The sequence below is a fragment of the Lissotriton helveticus genome, chromosome 1_1 (assembly GCF_964261635.1).
Source record: "Lissotriton helveticus chromosome 1_1, aLisHel1.1, whole genome shotgun sequence".
NCBI lineage: Eukaryota > Metazoa > Chordata > Amphibia > Caudata > Salamandridae > Lissotriton > Lissotriton helveticus.
In genome coordinates, this window is record NC_136057.1 from 1,177,963,573 (window position 1) to 1,177,983,013 (window position 19,441).

At 43.6% G+C, this 19,441-nt stretch overlaps 1 protein-coding gene across 3 annotated transcripts in view; it reads right to left on the bottom strand.

Annotated features, from left to right (window-relative positions):
• The window catches only part of HDAC10 (histone deacetylase 10), a 527,678-nt gene that overhangs the window by 104,402 nt on the left and 403,835 nt on the right, over window positions 1–19,441 (bottom strand). For all 3 annotated transcript variants that reach the window (XM_078656727.1, XM_078656714.1, XM_078656722.1), the window contains exons 18-19: window positions 2,218–2,271; window positions 278–362 (exon numbers count right to left, since the gene is read on the bottom strand). In XM_078656727.1, the coding sequence (XP_078512853.1) occupies window positions 278–362; window positions 2,218–2,271 (139 nt within the window). The remainder of the gene's footprint in view (window positions 1–277; window positions 363–2,217; window positions 2,272–19,441) is intronic.

Below are 19,441 nucleotides of genomic sequence, written 5' to 3' on the forward strand. Positions count from 1 at the left end.
TAATAGTGATTGTTTAGTATGTGAATGCACAGCTTTAGAGTTTGATATGTGGTTCATGCATTTGGATCCACTTTAGGGTCTGGTATGTCTAATTCTGTCACCATGAAGGATTCAGAAAATTATTTAAGTCTTCGAGACAGATTTACTTTTATATAATTAATTCATTACAGTGTGTGCATATGATTAAATAGTAATGTTGAAATTGGACTGAAGATCAATACTATTCAACAGACAATCTTAAACAGACACAAAGTTAATCAATCTTCCGCGGGCTTACCTCATTGAAGTTCAGAGAGATTACATATTTAGATGTTGATAAATCCAGCATCTCTTTTTCAGAAATTCGTATCGATAGAATATTTCTGTGAATAAACATTTGTATTCAAGCTCCAATCAATTTGATATCAGTACAAGAATCAACTAAACATTTACACACAAATATTGCACTATTTTTGTATCTCTCACTTGATCTGCCCAAAATCCATATTATACAATGATGTAATACGTTTGTCCTTGTGCAGAGTGAACTGCTTTCCAGTCATGAGATCGTACATTTCACCCTCAAGTGCAGTCTTTCAGACAATGAAAGTTGAGTATAATAAACTGTGTTACCAGACGGTAAATTCCATTTCTTCTACATAAAACACCCTGAAGCCTTCATAATAACCTAAATGGAAAGAATATCGTTGGACTTTTCATTTCTAGTAGTGCCTGCTATAGATTGTGGAAGAAGTCCAGCAGGAGCCACTATTTACCTTTTACTTCCTGCGTGCCTGAACTCGGTTATGTTTATGCATTAAAGAGAAATTCATACAAAAATGCATTTGACAAGTTCACAATATTTAAATTGACAATCTTCTGACAGAAGTCTCTAAACAATACATTGAATTAATGTTTTGCTGAAAAGGGAATTTCAGACAAGTTTTGAGTTAATATATTTGCCTACAAGTACTGAAGAAAGAGTGAAAGGAAATGTTTTGAATAAGTAGGTTTTTACTAATTTCCTAAATAAGGATGTTTTTTGAATTGTAAATGGACGCTCGAAGTAAGTTCCAACGATGGCAGCCATGGAAGACAAATATTTACCTCCTGACAGAATATTACACTTTCTCGGGGCTATAGCTAGGTACTTTACTTTCCCCCCAATAGTACACAATGGTCCTAGTGAAATAAAAACCTTCAGACTAAATTGAAGATATTATGTAAAACTTTATGTACTAGAGTATGGTGGGTCTTGAACTTTTTCCTAGCCAAGACAGGAAGTCAACGCATGCGCTTGAATGTAAGAGAAAAAAGATTTTTTTAACTAATGTTAGCAATTGCTATAGTAGGTGAGGTTTTGACCGCCAGAAGCCAAAAAAACACTTCTTGTCTACACTAAACATCAGGATGTCATGGTAATCTAGCCTACACCAAACAATGGCTCTCGCAATAGTTGTTTAATGTTGGCTTGTTGGGAAAAAACTATTTCTACAAAGTATTTTGATATAATATATTTTGAACAAAACTGCCTCATTGGTATGACTTGCTAAATTCAAAGGTGGATCAAACGATCAAAACAGTCAACATTTTAAGAATTTGTAGTCTGGGTCCCATTCGTGTGGAATCCCCTGTCCCAACTACAGTGCGTTTCCCAAAACTCCTTAAGTCCATTAACGTTCATAGGTTTCCTCTGGGCAGAAAAACTTAAAACTAACAATAGGAAAAACAAAAGAGGGCCACTGGTATTGAAGTTTGGGCAAAACACATTTGGACATGGTATGAAGTGACATGCAATGATCTAATATAAATTAGAACATTGGAATGTGGAGCGCTCCATTGAAGACAATGTAGTGCTCTGGGCTTCTAATGGCTGGTAGAAGCCTGGAGAGCAACAGTCCAATGTTTTTTTTAAATTTCACTGCTGTTGCTGTGAACAAAGGCCTCTCGGAGCCAGAGGGGATTTAAACTCCCTCGGACTCCGAAAGGCCTTACAAATTAGAACATTCTGCCTTCTAGGGGCAGAATGTTCTAATAGCCTTAGAGCTCTCCGTAGCTGGCTCTACCGGCCATTAAAGGCCCGCTCTCTTGTTAAACGGGCCTTTAACGCTGGAGCGTGCCTTTAATGGGATGTAGAGCCCGCTACATAGGGCTCTGAGGCTATAATAATATTATTGTTTCTGAATGTCTTCGTGCCAAAGAATAAACAAATTAAATCAAGTAATCAGCATTTCATACCCTTCTTCATTTAAATAGTTTCTGTCAGCATCACCCAAGACGATATGGAGCAGCCTATATAAAAAATAAAAGAAGAATTAGTCGCATAACTAGTCACATACTCATAATTAATCTCACAAAAAATATGCCTTCTGAAGTACAGCAGGCATCCAGAAGTTAATTGAGGAGACCATACTCCAAGAACCAACTAAAGAATCATGACTATTCCCATAAAAACAAACAAATCACATTCAAAACATAAAACGTACAAACAGCTGCAGGTGGAGGGCATTGGCATTCATTTTTATGGAACAGCACTACGTTTTCATGACCAGACTTTAACCCAGGGCAAAGAGAGAAAGGGAGAGAAACATAAGAAAAAGCAGGGATGGAAAAGAGTGAAGTAATGTGAGTGGTAAAGTGACAGGTCGTTTAGGAGTAGTGGAAGAAAGAAGCATGAGGTGGAATCAAAACTAGGTATGCTTGCTATTTGGCAACCCAGACATTCAGCAGCACCACAATGCGCTCCCAAGAAAATGGTTTTGCCCCGTCCCTTTTTGTTAACAAATTTAGCAATGATAATGCATGGATGACCATGCCGCCAAAGCAAAACTGCATGCTGAGGCCCAGCTCCTTTCCTCTCAGACAGTGCAAACGCTGCCCCACCTACTCTACATCTTGTAGACAGCTAGCTCTGTATATACTATACTAAAGTAAGGTATAGTGTGCACAGAGTACAGTGGATCCGCAAAGGTATGCAGAGGTAAAAGTAGATAATACCTTACTCTCTATTTGTGGTAGTGTGGGCTAGCAGTAAGGCTTTATCAGAGGGTCGTGTACAGATTCAGGCAAGAAATGATGTCACACACTCAGAGACTGATCTTCGACCAATTTGTTTGTATAAAAATATTATTTAGTTATATTTTATTTTATAGAACCAAGCCGGGCCTGGTACAGGCAAGTATATAATACCTTGCAGGAATTTTGCAGTGAAATACAATTTAAATACAGTTTGAATGCAGATGGATTGGTTTACAGGTAAGTCATTTGTTTAAAAAATAGCTGAATTACTTTGTAAGATTACTTTTCAAGTCACTTTACAGATTACTTTTCAAGTTACTTTTTCTACTCAGTGTGATATGCCTAGATATCGCACTGGGACATTTCCGAGAGAAAAGGTAAGTAAATCAGTTTTGGTACTATTGAAGTTTCTTAAGTTTTCATACAAACCAACTTCACACTTAAAATATTTTTCATAGAAAAGCAGTCAATGCAGTCCTATGGGAGAAAACAATGTCATCGACTTAACAGTAAGTACGTTGGTTTTCTGGGGTTAGAACCAGGGTTTCCCCAGGGTCAAGGATGCACTCTCAAAGCACCCTCTGCGGCACTAGGGTGGCTGGGTGCAGAGTGATGAGGCCCAATGTTATCCAATAGGGGATACGGGGCCTCCTGTTGGTGGCTGGTCACGAGCAGGCCACAAGGTTGTGGGAACAAAGCTCCTAGGCTTAAGCTCAGGGCAAAGGGGGATCCAGTTTAGCACACAAGGTGCATCCACAGCGACACAGGGGCAGTCGGGTGCAGGGTGCTGTTTTGGCGTCTGATGCCCTGTTTTCAATGACGATTTTGGCTGCAGGCTCAGTCCAGGAAGACTTCTGGGAGGAATCAACAGCTGGGCAGGTAAGTAGAAGGGGTCGGGGACGTAGGTGCACCTTGGGTTTTCTTCTCCAGGGTGCAGGGAGGCTGGATGCAGGGGGGGGCCTTTTGAGGTCAGATTTCTTTACCGGGCCACTCGCGGTTGGTGAGATCTCCGTGCAGAGGCTGCAGGTATCATCGGGGAGTCTTGGAGGGGTCAATCCACGGTGGACTCTGATGCTGGAGAACTGGATGACCTTGCTGGGACTGGTTGGCCACCTGGATTTGGGCTGTAGGCATCAGATGCAGAGGTGGTTCCAGACGTTGGGTTTCTTTGTCCTCAGCGGACTCAGAGTCTGTCTTGGGAGTTTCTTTTGAAAAGAGCTGTTGTTCACAGGAGGTCCGGTCTTTGTTGAAGACAGTTAGTTCTCCCAGGTTTCTGGAGGTTGCTGGCTGCAGGACTAAGCAACTTTTGGCGCAGGATCTCTGGAAACTGCAGACAGGCCAGTAAGGCTGGGACCAAGTCAGTTCTTCTCTGCAGTCCCTTCTGCTGGGAGTCTTCTCTCGTCCTTCTTCTTAGGTTGCGGGAATCTGCCTTCTTGGTTCAGGGCTGCCCCCGAAATAATGAATTTTAGGGGTCTTGAGGTCAGTAGCCAATTGGCCACTGACCTTCGGGTGACTACATTCTTGGTGTACTCGCCCCACGTGGGGGAGTGGGCACAATCCCTCACACTGATTGGGAAGTGCCTTCCATCTGCAAGATGGCAGGCACTGAATAGTGGGCTTCACCTCGCCTCCCCCACCTGAGGGGCGGGGTTAGGCAGATGTGGGAACACCTTCTGGGCTGTTCTAATTTTTCCAGCCCGTCTTCCTGCCGAAAAGGAGGGGAGACAGGAAGGGTGCCTGCTCCTGATAGCAGGAGAGGATGGGGGTCCCGTTACAAAAGCAGCTAGGCCTTTGAAGCTCCCCTGCCACAGATGGCTCTTATTGGCCTGGGGGAGGCGTGACCACCTCCACCCAAGAAAGGCTTTGATTCTGGGCTCAGGGAGAGAAGGCTTCCACGCTAGGGGTCCAGAAACATGTCTTGTGGTGTCAGGCTGGAGTTCACCAGTCAGGGAACCCACCAGAGGCTGGTTGTTTTTCAGGGGGCATCTCTAAGATGCCCGATGAGTGCACTGTATAATAAATCCCACACAGCATCAGTGTGGTTTTATTATGCTGAGAAGTTTGATACCAAACTTCCCAGAATTCAGTAAAACCATTATGGTGCTGTGGACTTCGTAATGACAAACTCCCACACAATATATACTTTTTAATGGCTTTAATAAAATAATGTCCAAGAATGGGCTTAGACACTTTAGGGGTACAGTGTTCATGCAACTGTACCCGAACCAGTGGTATAGTGCACCCAACTAGAGGGGTGTCTTAAATATATACTATAGGCAGTGGGTTGCAGGCATAGCACATAGTTATGTGTGCCATGTCGACTCTTCACTTTTCTCTGCACCAAAACACGCAGGCTCCAATGGCAGTGTGTGTATTAAGGACAGGACCTCTAAGGGTGCCACAATATGTGCTGCAGCCCTTAGAGGCCTTCCCTGGTCACTGTGCCCTTGGTACTCATGGTACCTTTTACAAGGGACTTGCATGTGGCCAGAGAGGTGTCAATTGGGGGTACAAAGGTACAGTTTTGGGAAAGAAGATAGGCCCTGGGAACCTGATTGGCAGGGACCAAAGGCACATCAAGTCAAAGTTCATTAGAAATCTGGCAAAAAGTGGGGGGTTACTGCAACAGAAACCTAGCTTCCTACACAAGCCCCTCCCCCCTCTCCCCCCACCTCTCAGTCCAAAGGCCAGGAGACTCAGCCAAAACCTGGGAGAGTCTTCTTAGGCTTTCAGGTGAGGAAGAGTAAGGGAATTGGCTTGAAAGTTGCAGGGCCTACGCTGCCTTACATCCTTCTGACCAGGTCAGTTCCTGTAGGGAGCTGGCCTACCTCAACAGTTCCAGGACCTAATTCCCAATGCTTTGTTCCTAGCTCTTTAGTGTATTTACCCCGTCTTTTTATTTTGGGTTCAGAGGTGCTTACCTCTGCAAATTCTAACTTAGCTAGGGCAAAACCTAGCTTACCCACAGAGGTTAACCACAGCTTGAGTACCCCATCATGACCCATAGGGTAAGGGGGCCTAACTTACTATTTGGCATGGGACTAGGTCACCATGCCAAGGACAGTGCTGCCATGAAGGCTAACACCCAGCAGAGGCCACGGATCGCTTCCAGTGCCCAGAACCACACCTTTAGCATTTCCCTGGCAGGTGAAGGGGCTTACATACAGGCTTTTTTGGGTTCTGGTGTCCTGTCTGCTGTTTTAGGGTAGGGGGCCTCTACCTCTGTAGTGAGCACCCTTCTTCCACCCTCTGTTCTGTCAGCTGAGGAGCCACCAACTCAGGCAGGACAGTTGCCTGACTAGTCAGGTCTTTTTGTGGGCTAGAGATGACTTCACCAGTGCCAATTTTGGAGTTCTCCCCTATTGGGATAGAATCTCTGTGGCTTACTGGAACTGTGGCTAACAGTTGTCCAACTTTCCTACACTGTCTCTTTTTCTTTTGGGGCTTATCTGCACTAACTGCAGGTTCAGCCCTCCCAGGATCTTTGGGTGGGGACTGGCTTTGTTATTTTCAAATCAGTTTATTGAACATATTGAAAGCAAGGAAAGACAAACAGCTAGGAGATATACAGCCATGCCACAAAACAAAAAATGAAGACCAAGATCCATCACAAATGGCAGAATACATCGGTATAGACTTGTAAGACAAAGCCAGTACATTTTAACACAAACCCAAATCTAGAAATCAGGGAAAAAATGAAAAGAGAAGGGGAGTAATATGTTGATTCCCTAGCAGACAATATCTTGATACACTGTTTCCACTAAGAAGACCAAGGTGAAATGCACAGTAATACCAGAGATATATGGGGGTCCATCCTTGACGAAGGGATTGGATGGTTAATGTCTGGCAATGTTTATATGATAATGTACATATGTATTTAATCAAGACCTCATCTTTACATTTACCTACCTAAAGGGACACACCGGTGACGGGGAGGGGGGAGGAGAGAATAGGGAGTGGGAATTTCGTTGGGTTAGTTGGTTATGCATAATCTAAACAGTGATGATTGATGTCGGTTTAAGAAGGGTTGGCTGTACACAGATATTATTAATGGTCCCCAAGAGGGATTTGTTCCGGACATTCCAGTAAGAGATTGTATCAGTCTTGGAGCAGTGGGTTGTTAATAAGGGGGCGGGGAATGTATAAGTTTGTACATATGATTCTTGATCACTGCTCTGAAAATCAATAAAATCGGTTTACAAAAAAATAATGTACATATGTATTTTCCTCTAAACGTTCTTATAATCAGGTCTAGAGGTTAACACGGGTATATCTCCAACGTCTAACAAATAAGGGGATAAACAAAATCCCGGATGGAAGGTTCAGGGAAGGGATGATGCGCTGAAAATGCCTTGTTGTTGGGGCGGGGATGGGAATTGGGGCCTCTTAAGGGAGGGAGAGGAGAGGCTTCTTCTACTAGTCTGACATCACTGGAGATACCGGCTGTCGACCCCTAAAATAGGGTACAAGAGGATCATCAAACAATTGCAAAGCCCGTAGTCGAGGGGGAACCAAGAGAGAATGTTCGATTCTGGAGAAATAGTGTATTAGTGGCTGCCAGGTGCGAGTGAACTTGACATCAGTGTGATCGATACGGGCGGAAAGTAGTTCAAGGGCTAGAATATGCCATAGGCGTAGAAACCATGTGGCTACAGGGAGGTGGGTGAGGTTTCTTCTAGAATAGGGCTATGGACTGCCGGGCAGCTCCTTACATTTGTAATATCAAACACCAGTCCTTGTATGTCATAGCAGTCAATGTCAAGGGTCTAATGTCTAAAAGAGTAACATTCGGAGAGGAAGGAATAGGGAATCCCACCGTATCCTTGATGTGGCTGAGAATCTCTTTCTAAAATACCGTGAGACTAGGGCAAGACCACCAGACATGAATAAAGTCACCTCTGTCACCCTGGCATCTCCAGCATGTCACTGAAAAGTTTGGTCGGATCCGTTGTATAAGGGTTCGAGTAAAGAACCATCATGTCATGAGCTTATATGCCGATTCGCGTTGCAGAGTGGTATGATATATTTTCAGTATGTCTTGCCATAGCCGATCCCAGATCTCCGGGGAGATTTCTTCACCTACGTCCAAATTCCATTGTGTTTGATGTGTCGGGTGAGGGCCATTGCGAGTGCTGTAAGTGTAAGTGTGAGAAATAGGGCCCTTCGAACCCTCAAATTTGCAGACTAAAGATTCAAAGGCAGTGAAGTGTCTAGTTGCGTCTTGGCTATAGGCATGGGAGAGTAGCCAGTGACGGATTTGATAATATTGCCTCCGAGCCCCCTCAGTAAGGTGAAATGCTTTTTTTGCATCGTTCAAAGGTAAGAAATGTGTTGCCCTGGAATAGATCTCGAATTATATGACATTCGCCATCAGACCACACACTAAATGATCGAGGTTGCAGCGCAAGCGGGTACATGGGGTTGCGGGCTATAGGCATGTTATGGGAAGGGAATGACGTCAGACCGCGAGAGACCGCCAGTTTATCCCATATTTCTAGGACCGTTTTTTTGGGGGTGGCTATGTAAGCGCTACGGGGGCGTGCCCCACGAGGGAGACAAGCTAGGTCCCACAAGGGTCTGCAAGTAACCTCTCGGTCCATGTGGAACCAATGTGTTTCGCTCTCGCGAACTACCCATTCAGATATGTAGCGGAGGTGACAGTCCAATAGTACTCCAGGAGAATAGGACACACAAGTGGTAGCATCAGAACCTTATTGGAAAAGAATGGACGGGATTTACCCCAGATAAAATTGGTAAAGTCCCATTGAAGAGACAGGATGTCAGTTTGCTGTATAGGGCTAGGAAGGGATTGAAATAAGTATAATATCTTTGGGAGAAGCGACATTTTAATAGTGTTAATACCTCCTAACCATGCAAGAGGAAGGCCTCACCACCTGTGCAGCTCTTCGTGAATAGCGCCTCTATATCTAGGGAAGTTGGCTGAAGTCCAGGATGTGAGCGAGGGGGTCAAGTCTAAACCCAAATATCGTATCGACTGGTCGGACCACTTCAATGGAATCATATTTTGTAAGTCCTGGATGTCTGAGACCGGAAGGGTGAGATTGAAGGCATGATATTTAGCTAGATTGATCCGGAATCCCAAAGCTCCCTCAAAAAGACCACAAAAGCGTGGCTAACGCTGGGAGAGAAGAGGACTGGGAGGATAGAGAGAGAAGGAGGTGGTCTGCAAAGAGATTTTATGGTCGTAACTCCCCAAAGGAATGCCCAGTATTGAAAGTTCGCGACGGATTGCAATTGCCAGAGGTTCTACTACTAAGGCAAACAAGAGAGGGGATAGTAGACATCCTTGCCTGGTGCCGCAATTATTCGGGATGGGAGCAGTGAGACATCCATTACGAGGGGACTGGCTTTGGACGAGTACCCCACTTTGGCTCATAGCAACCTCTGGGTGGTTATTCCCAAGGAGAACATCAAGGGGAAGGTCTTTATTGACTACCACCTTTCTCCAACTAAGGGACCCAACTATTTCTAGGGGCACTACTGCCACAGGCCTAACAGTGACCTCCCCTGGGATAGCCCTTACTCTTTTGGTTTCCCCTGGGATATACTGGTTTGAGAGTGCCAACCTGTCATGCACCACAGTGTGACTTGCACAGGTATCCCTCAGGGCAATGGCTGGGATTCCATTCACCAGAAGGTGATGGAAGTGTCTACAGCTTCCTATACATCTGCCTGTTTCTACTCCATAAAGTTAACTTAAGTGAGGACTTCTACAATCTCAGGCAAAAGAGGAACGGTTAAAAGTACGAAATAGGTATATAACTGTGCCTACAGTCACTATAGTGAACAACAGCTAAGACTTGGACATGCAGAAGCTAAGTCTATGAAATACAAAGGGACAGTTGAGCATAAACAGAGGGCAGTAAAGGCTGACACATTGACACATTATGCTGCTTAGCCTCTACCACCAAGAGCGACTGAGACTATGAAAGAAAGAAAGAAGCACAGTTGTACCAGCAGTCGTACCTGCGAGACTGTGGGACGCTGGACACTGCCTGAGCCGATAGGCAGCTGGGGAAAGAGCGTCTCTTCGCCGCCACCGCCAGGAGTCACCGGGTGCATTCTTTTCGCGTCGCCGCTTCGGGACTACATTGCCCGGCAGGCCAAGCGGTGGCGCGCCCCACAGACGCAACCATAGCGCCGGGAGGCGCATTTAACCAGTGCGACTTCCGCATCGCGGGACGCCGGGCGAAGCCTGGGCAAAGGGCTGGCCGTCTGTGGCCGTCAGGGGCCGACCGTCGTCGGGCGGGCCACTCCACGAAGCTGCTACAAAGGTGAGCCTCCCTTATATTATCATGGGGAAACGGATTAATAGCACCTCAACCCAGTCCACGAAAGCTCCCTCTGTTATACCTGCCTCAATTGAAAGTATGCTGGAAAATGCCTTCAACCTAGTTACCACTGAGATAGCAAACACTGAAAGAAGAATGTCTATAGGACTGTCAAGCTCATACTTAGAACCACCAGAAAACCAGCCTGCTTGTATGACCAACATTTTGCCTCTCTCCCCAGTGGTCACAATCACTAAAACTGTTCTGCCGGCAACTATACCCCCGTCCTACCAGCGGACAGTAACATTGTTACCATCATTGACTCACAGCAAGATCCCACGGATCTCACTGCCATCCTCTCCATGGCTGGCTCCTAGTGATAAGACAGTTGGGGAGAAAAGGAAGAGAGGCCCCATTAAACCAATACCAAACAAGAGGAAACAACCTGTACGTAACAAAGGGCAACCTACCCCTCAGAGTATGTGGTCTTGTGGGAAAACCACATCCAGCGGGGGCCCCGACACAGAGTTTGTACCCTCGGTAGATACCATCATTGCCACTGTCTTTTCAAGTTGTGAGCAAAACTCTGCCTGCACACAGACTGAGCCAACTATTGGAAACGCCTCACCACAGGACAAACCAAATGGGAATTTTATTGAAACTATTGTAGACTCAATTTTTAATCAAATGAAAAGTCAAATGGATAAACAGTTTAATATGATTTTTAAAAGACTGGACAGATTAGAAAGCCTGGTGAAAAGGGAAGACGTAAAAAAGAAAGGTACTATTAGTATTGATAAGCTAAGGGGAGATCGATTCCTGAAAGATATGGAGACAGCCAACAGAGGCATTATGGGGAAAGGACCACCCGTGGTACATCGGTCACTAAGAGTGTAACTAGGGACAGCCCCACAGGGAGTAATCAGCTTTTGCCACCACGGGGTATTACTGCGGTTAAACCACCTCAATCTGGGTTACGTGCACCAGACAGGCAACCCTGTCTTGCCGGAGGGGTGCTTGGAGCCCCAACGGGGCCTGCCTCCGGGAAAGCGGGGAAACCAGGAAATGTTGCCTCCGACAATGGGTCAACTAATGTCACACGGCCCAAAAAACTAACAGGGCCAGTCCTCCATTTGCCCCCTGGAGCTTGCCCATACGTTTTAATTTTAGCAGGAGTTCCCCCCTTGAAGGAGGATCAAAAAGAGTCTTGGGTTCAGTTAAAAAATAAGTCTATCGATTGGCTGTCCAGGCACAAAGGTGTGGGGATGCAGATTTCAAGCGAAATCTTGACAGTACGACAGGTAGACTGGGTTGGTCCTTTGCCCAGGAATATCAACGGAGACTGTATTGTTATGAATTTTAGGCATACCGTAACTGTAAACCACTTATTAAATAGTAACAATACCCATTTCAGTCCATCAACCGCTGTGACCCCTTTATCTCTGGGATATTTCTATAGACCCCCACCGAGACCATTCAACCCAGTTACACCAATTTATCCTTTATTTAACAGATTTAGTGCTTTATCAGACCTAGAGAGCCAGGGTTGACCACCAACGGACTCCCCAGATGTTACAGAAAGGCCCATGATCAACGATAGTGTTTCCCAGCATAACCACATACCAAGTACCATTATCATTGCGCCCAAGCCTTGTATGGAGGTTACACCACCAGGGAAATCAAACACAACTGATCTTGTCCCCCCTGTTGTCACCCGTACTGATGGTTTAACTGTACTAAGCTGGAACATCGCTGGTTTAAAAGCAAAAAAGGAATCGACTGACTGGTCTGATTGGATCAATAATTTTGATATCCTAATGTTCCAGGAAACATGGTGCACTAGTCGTCTGCTTTTTGAAGGGTATTCTTGCCATAATCATATTGTACCATGCCCGGCGGTGGGACGACCCAGCGGAGGTTTATCTTTATGGGTAAAGATCACCGCAGGTAGAAAAACTAAAACTTTGGTGACAAATGATGAGAATTTTCAGGCTTTAATCTATTCCGGTAGAATCAAGTTATGTTTAATTAACTTTTATAATAATGATTTTTCATCTCAACCCAATAATAATTTTATAAGGTTATTTGATTTTATTGATAAAATTGTGGATGGACATATCTATGGTAAATTTGACGGGATCATCCTGGGAGGTGACTTTAATGCCCACATTCACAAGGGTAACATAACCTAGCTGCCCCTTCTAGTCGGGTGCCACCTTGCAAAAGAGGGGAGGAATTGCTTAATCACATAGCTACCCGTAACTTAGTCAATGTTATGGAGATAGCCAGTCGCACCACGGGCGAAGGTCCCTTGGCTACATATATAGGGCGCGGCTGTTCTTCCACAATCGACTATGTATTTATTTCCTCTCTACTTGTGGACTGTTTAATAAAGGCTGATGTCCCTAGTACTGTATATAGCGATCACAATCCAATTCTAACTATTTTTAATTCTATCAAAAGATTGGATAAGCGACAGGAAATAGGGGCAACTAATCTGATGGCATCAACTGATAAACTCAGAGTAATCTGGAAGGGGATTGATAATAAGGGGCTCTTAGCTTGCATTATTAATAAGCACCCCCGATTGATCGACACCTGTTTTTCCATCGACTGCCAAGGCTCTGATATTATTGTGGCCTTTGTACGACTATGTGTGGCTTTTAAAGAGGAGATCTCCAAACCAGTCAAACGCCCTAATAAAGATCCCACGTGGTTTGATAGTTCCTGTTCTAAAGCAAACCGGGAACTAAGGGAGGCTCTCTTGGTAGAACCTCGAGACCAGACCCTGGTAAGACTAATGAGAGCACGCTACAAGCATGCCACAAAAACCCGGGCTGAAGAAATTTTAAAGGACAAGTGGGAATCCCTTGCCCGCACAGCTGCTCTAAAAGATGTTGCCGGGTTCTGGGGCGAGGTTAAATCTCTGAGGTCCATAGGATCAAATATCACCCCTATTAACTGCAATATATCAGGTGAAACGTGGGAAGATCATTTTACACATATTTAGGCAGCACCCTGCGCATCAGTTGACATTTATCCAGTCATGGCACTTAATTTTACGATAATGGAGGTGGAAGATGCCATAAATCAAAGCGCAGGTAATAAGGCACCTGGTCCTGATGGATTATCCATCGACCAAATTAAATCAGAGCCCGAATTTTGGTCACCCATATTGTGTAATGTTTTTAACAACTTGTCCCATACCCCTGCCCCGGAAACCTGGTCTAATAGTATCATCGTCCCCATCTTTAAGAAGGGTGACAGACTCAATCCTAGTTGTTATCGCCCTATATCCTTAATTGATAACACCTTGAAGATCCTAGGCAGAGTCATTTTTAATAAGATCAGGGCCTGGGGGGAGGAGAATAGGATTTTACACCCATGCCAGCTAGGCTTTAGAAGCGATGTGGGGACTGTGGAGCAATGTCTGAACTTAAACCTAATAATGGGCAAATACATTATAGCCAAAAAAGCCCCCTTGTATTTAGGATTTATGGATTAAAGTTCAGCTTTTGATTTTGTTAACCGCTCCAAACTATGGGTGGTCCTTTTAAATTATGGGTTGGACAAAGCTCTTGTATATTTTTTGGCCCACTTGCACAGTGACTTGAAAGCCCGCGTTAGAATAAACAATGAAGGGGAGGTCTCAGAGGACATTTTAATAGGCAGGGGGGTCAGACAAGGTTGTGTCTTGGCCCCCCTGCTTTTTATTTTGTATGTAAATGAATTAAGCAATTCACTGTCCAAACATACCAGTGACGTCCCCAGTATTAATGGAACTTTACTCCCCTGTCTTTTATACGCGGACGATGCGGTCCTCATGGGCCGCACCCCCAAAGCACTGCACACTTTAATAACGGGCTTTGTCTCTTATATGGCGTATCTTGGCCTGTGTACCAATTTTAACAAATCGTACATAATGTCGTGCGGGCCTAAAACATAAACCATTCAATGTATCGTCTCTGGGAACGACGCCCTAAAAAGCACTAGCACTTTCCCCTACCTAGGCCTGATGTTCTCTAACACATGTTCTTGGCAGCCCCATGTGGCTCATGGGAGGAACAAACTGGGTAAGGCAATAAACTCCATTATCAGCCTTCGTCAACCTAAACGTGCTGAGGTAGTAAACCCGTTATTGCAACTCTACAGAACCCAATGCCTACCAACGGCAACTTATGGTGCAGAGGTATGGGGGTACTCTAATAGCGCCAATATACAGATCGAAGAGAACAGATTCTGTAGAAAGGTTCTGGGGGCGTCTATCTCAGCACCCACTTACATTTGCCACAGGGAGCTGAATCTTTTCTATGTGGAGGATTTCATCAGGTCAAGACCAGCATTATTCTGGCTAAAAATATGGCGGAACCATGCCGCTTCTTTGACCCAAGAAATAATTTCGGATTGCCTACGGTGTGACAGGGCAAATCACCTACCTTGGTTAGGGGCAGTAAAAAGTAGTTTGGCAAGTGTGGGCATGGAGCACTTATTTTTTTCCTGTCAAGCCACTGAACAAGTACAATATAAGTTAGTAAGAGGGGCATTGTATAACTTATATCAGAAAGAGAGAGAAACATCTGAGAAATATAAACCTGCCATCATAAGATATATTCCCCTCCTGGTACAGGGTAGCAGGCCTAACAACATGCCGCAGGGATACCTTAGAAAAAATCTGGGGAGGTGGAACAGACGACTGCTCTTTCGTATTAGGGATGGAAGTATTAGATTTTCCTTATTTCCACTGGGCTTCAATAAAAACCTGGAGACCTTACAATGTCCCTGTAATCGAGGGTGTAAGCAAACCTTGTTACACTTCTTGTTCTTCCGTGGTTTCTATGTTAGATATACAAAATCTTACTTAATTCCCTACTTTAAAGAGCATGCCGTGGTGGATTTTAATCTAGCATTTAAGGAATTATCATTGCTGAGTTGCGACAAAGTAATTTCTAGAGTAAGTTGCTTCCTCCTATCAGCGACACGTTCCCGAGCAACTATGAACATGCCTTGACAAACTGAATCACTTGTATATTATTGTGGTTTGTATTAGAGTTTGAATATTTATTTTTCTTTTTGCACTTTTGCACTTTATAGTAGTCCGCACAGTACATTTACGACACTTTATACATAGCCAATTAGCTTATATAATGTTTACATTTATTGAGTGCCAGCCTAGACCATAAAGTGCTGTATTTATAACGATATAATTTGATGGCCTCCATCAAATATAATTGCCATGCAACCATTGCACAAATTGATTGTATATTTTTAAATTGTTTTATACTGTTTTAACTATTATGTGGATTGTTGTGATGATTCTGTACTTTTATGGATGTTTTTATATATCCGAATAAAGATCCTTTGACTTGACTTGACCAGCATTCGTCAGCACCACCTAAGACTGACGCATGCTTACAATCACTACCGTCAAAATCAGCTTACAGTATAAAATGCAGAAGCATAGTGGTGACTAAGAGGTAAAAAGTGTAAAACAGAGCTACTGATAACATAATGTCAACCCATTTTTGGTCCCCAGAGATGACTTTTCTGAAGCAGAGTTTGAAGTCGCTGAGTCACTGTGGTGAGCAGAATGGACCTTTTAGTACAAGAAATAGGTAAACCCATGCAGGTGAGAGCTAAAAGAATCAAACTTTGGAACACCACAAGGGGCTAAAGTGAGCAAAGCGAGATCCAGGGCCTGGGCTCTCAAGAAGCTCTAGAAATATAACTCTACGGAAGGAACGGTAATGTTGATAGGTTTGAATTTATTTGGTCATCCGTTATTTAGTTATATCTTCTGTGAGTCACTTCATCTTCCCTTTTCATTTGCCGGTTTCCCATTTATGATTTTTCTGCTTTCTTTGGCTGTCCATGTGTTGGAGTTAATGCATTACTTTACTCATTTGACTCAGATATTGTATACATATGTACTCACCCAATATATAGCTGTTGCCCTGAATCCATTCTCCAGCAGTTGTATTTACTGTATATTTAAAGCTGTCCGTCCCCCTGCAGCCCTGCTGGGCCTTGCCTCCAGTCTCTGGCTCTCCAGTGGTATTTAAGTGCCCTAAGATTTGTAAACGCCTCAAATATTTGTTTACTACAATGATCTCCCAAACAACCCTACTGAATTCTCCCTCATGTTAGCTCTCCTTTGACTCATCAAAACCTAATTTTTCTACTGATTTTTTTTTGTCTCTAATTCCTTTCTACAGGCTCATCCCTCCTTTACTCATCCCAGACCTGAATTTACTACTATGATCTCCCAATTAACATTTCTGGTATTCTTACCTCTTCTATCCCTCCATTACTCTATTGAATACAACTAACAGACTTGCATGTCCTACGCTCAAATTAACTGTTACCTCCCTATACTAATACTATACTCAAATGTCCCTATACTAATCCACCACTAATACGTTTGGGTTACCGAGTAGCGTGCTACTCGCCAAAAAGTGCTTTGACGCCTCGTCAGGGGTAGTAAGCGCTATATAAATACAAATACAACAGGTTATACATATACCATTTTTCTATTCAACCTCATAAATATGGAAGTTATAGAAGTCTTCCCTCTCCTATCTGCTACTTTATTTACAGAACGGTTAAGGTATAGAAAAAACACAATCCGAAAAGACAGACTGGGTAGAAAGGAGAATAGAGAGTCAGCACAGCTACATAATCCTGTCAGTCTGGTGAATCTAAACAACTAACGGGATAAGCTATAAATGGAAGTAATACGATTAGTCAGAAAAGGAACATTTGCACTTGACATCTTTTGCAGCCAAATTAAAGTTAAGACCTATGGAGAGAACATTATAAATGAAGAGCTTACACTTTAGCAAAGCTGCTCTTGTGGTAGAGGCTGGCTGAAGTTGGCCTGGTTAGATTCCCTGTATGTGATGTCTATATCAGCCATAACTTGTATAACCTTTTAATTTAATATCTCCATCTTCGAAGGTTTAAAGTAGAAACATTTCACAGCTACATATTCAAAACTGCAACAACCTACTACTGACTGGAAAAAGTAAAACTCCATCACCAGCATGATGTACTATTTTTATAAAACGTTTATAAAATTAATATTTTTATAAAAAACATTTATAAAATTAAGCATCTGGTTGCAAGCACCAGGTCTAAAAGACTGAAAACCGCACAGGTCTTACTTAACACCTTCACTGGTTCAGTTTAAACTGCAATTCATTCAATTTTTGCTGAGAGCAATAACATAAGTAATCAAATTCAGCATTTTTAACAGTGGCAGAGACTAAATGATGTTAGTGATTCTTAAATCTCTTTTGCAGCTTCTCATTCTCTTTCAACAATCATATGAAATCAGTGGCTCTTGTTACAGCTACTTGCTGCATTTCCACATTCGAGATGTCAGGCGCTTGGGAAGACTCACGTTGATTATTTTACAGTTCTCATTCCTCTTTCAAGAAGCCAGATTTTAGTAATGTTCTTTGTTCTCTTCAGCATATTGGAAAAAGCAGCAAAACAGATGGTGAACCTTATCTTTCATCTACATATCACATAGATATAGGAATGGTTTAAGGTTTTCCCCATCTATTTATAACACTTCTGGAATAGTCATGCAGGCTGTCATGAGTATCCTTTATAATTTCTGTTCTTAATTTAATGTCAGCTCTCTGTATAGTCTCTTTGATTTTAGATTCACCACTTCCGCACAAGTCGATTTTTTTGATTTCCTCTTTCAAATTTTAGTGACGTGCGCTCAGTTAACCTGAAGATCTCGCATATTTAACTGACCCAACAAGTTTTTGGTGCAGAACCCCAACTTGGACAAAATGAACAAGTTACTTGCCTTCGGTAGCACCATATCTGGTAGCACCTTATCTGGTAGAAACTCTATCTAGCTGCAGATTCTTTACATTAGAATAATTCCCAGGCGTCAGACTAGATCCAGAGATTTTACATGAACAGTTTATTTATTTACTTGTTTTATAGAGCGCGAACCAGACCCGTGAGGGTATCAGAGCACTTTGCAAGATTAAGGGTGAGGAATACAAAGCATAAGGATGGAAGGGATCAAATTGGGAAAGATAGGGGATACATTATACAGGAGGAGCACGCAGTCTAAAGTCCAAGCTACATGTAGGATAAAAATTAAAGCACGTAGATATAATATACAAGAAGGTGCGCAGTCTCAGCTCTTGAGGGGATGCCCAGGAGTGCAGAAAAATGTATCATCCATAGAGGTCGTGGATAATGCCGAGGTGATTGTAAAGTATTCATTAGACGAGGTATTTTCCCATTAAGAAGGTTTTGGTGTCCTTCTGAAAGTGTGCCAAGGATGAAAGTCTCCTGATGGCGGTTGGGGGAGAGTTCCAAATTCTTGGTGCGGCCCCAGAGAAGGCCCGATTGTAGGTTTTTTTCTTCTGGAAGCGTGCTGGTTGCAGCAACAGGTCTTTGGCAGATCGGGAGTTTCTGGCTTCTCCGGATACCACTAGTTTTTGTGCGAGAAATGTAAGGGAATTGGAGTAAAGAGCTTTGTGAGTAATGCAGGCCAGTTTAAATTGGATTCTGGCCTCTAGGGGAATCCAGTTCAGAGCTTTGAGGTGGAGAGAGATGTGGTTGAATTTCTTTGAGCCCGTTAGGAGTCTGGCGGCGGTGTTGAGGCAGGCTTTCAATGGGAAAGAGTTCTTGGGTAGCCCTGCGAGAGCATCCATATTCTAGTCTGGAAATGACTATGGCCGGGGTTGCCGTTTTAAGGTCGGACACATCAAGGAAAGGTTTTAGGTATCTTAGGTAGCTCAGGTGGAATCTAGCCGTTTTGGCCATCGAGTATATATTGCCACGCATATTCAGGCTGCCGTCAAGGGTTATTCCAAGGGATTTCGCAGAGTCAACAATGGTAGGAGGGTAGTTTAGTGCTGTGATGGTCTTGATCCATTCCTGGATGCCTGGATTGGGTTTGGGTGGGGAGATCAGAAGAAATTCAGTTTTATTTGCGTTGAGTTTAAACTGGTTGGCGGTGAGCCAGTGGACTGTCAGCTTCGGGGCCTCATTCAGGGAGAAAATGTCCTCAGGGGAAGAGATTTTTATGTGAACTGTCTATCGTCGGCATACATAAGGTAGGAGATGTTGGCGGCACAAAGCACCTCGGTGAGAGGTTCAAGGTAAAGGTTGAAGAGGGT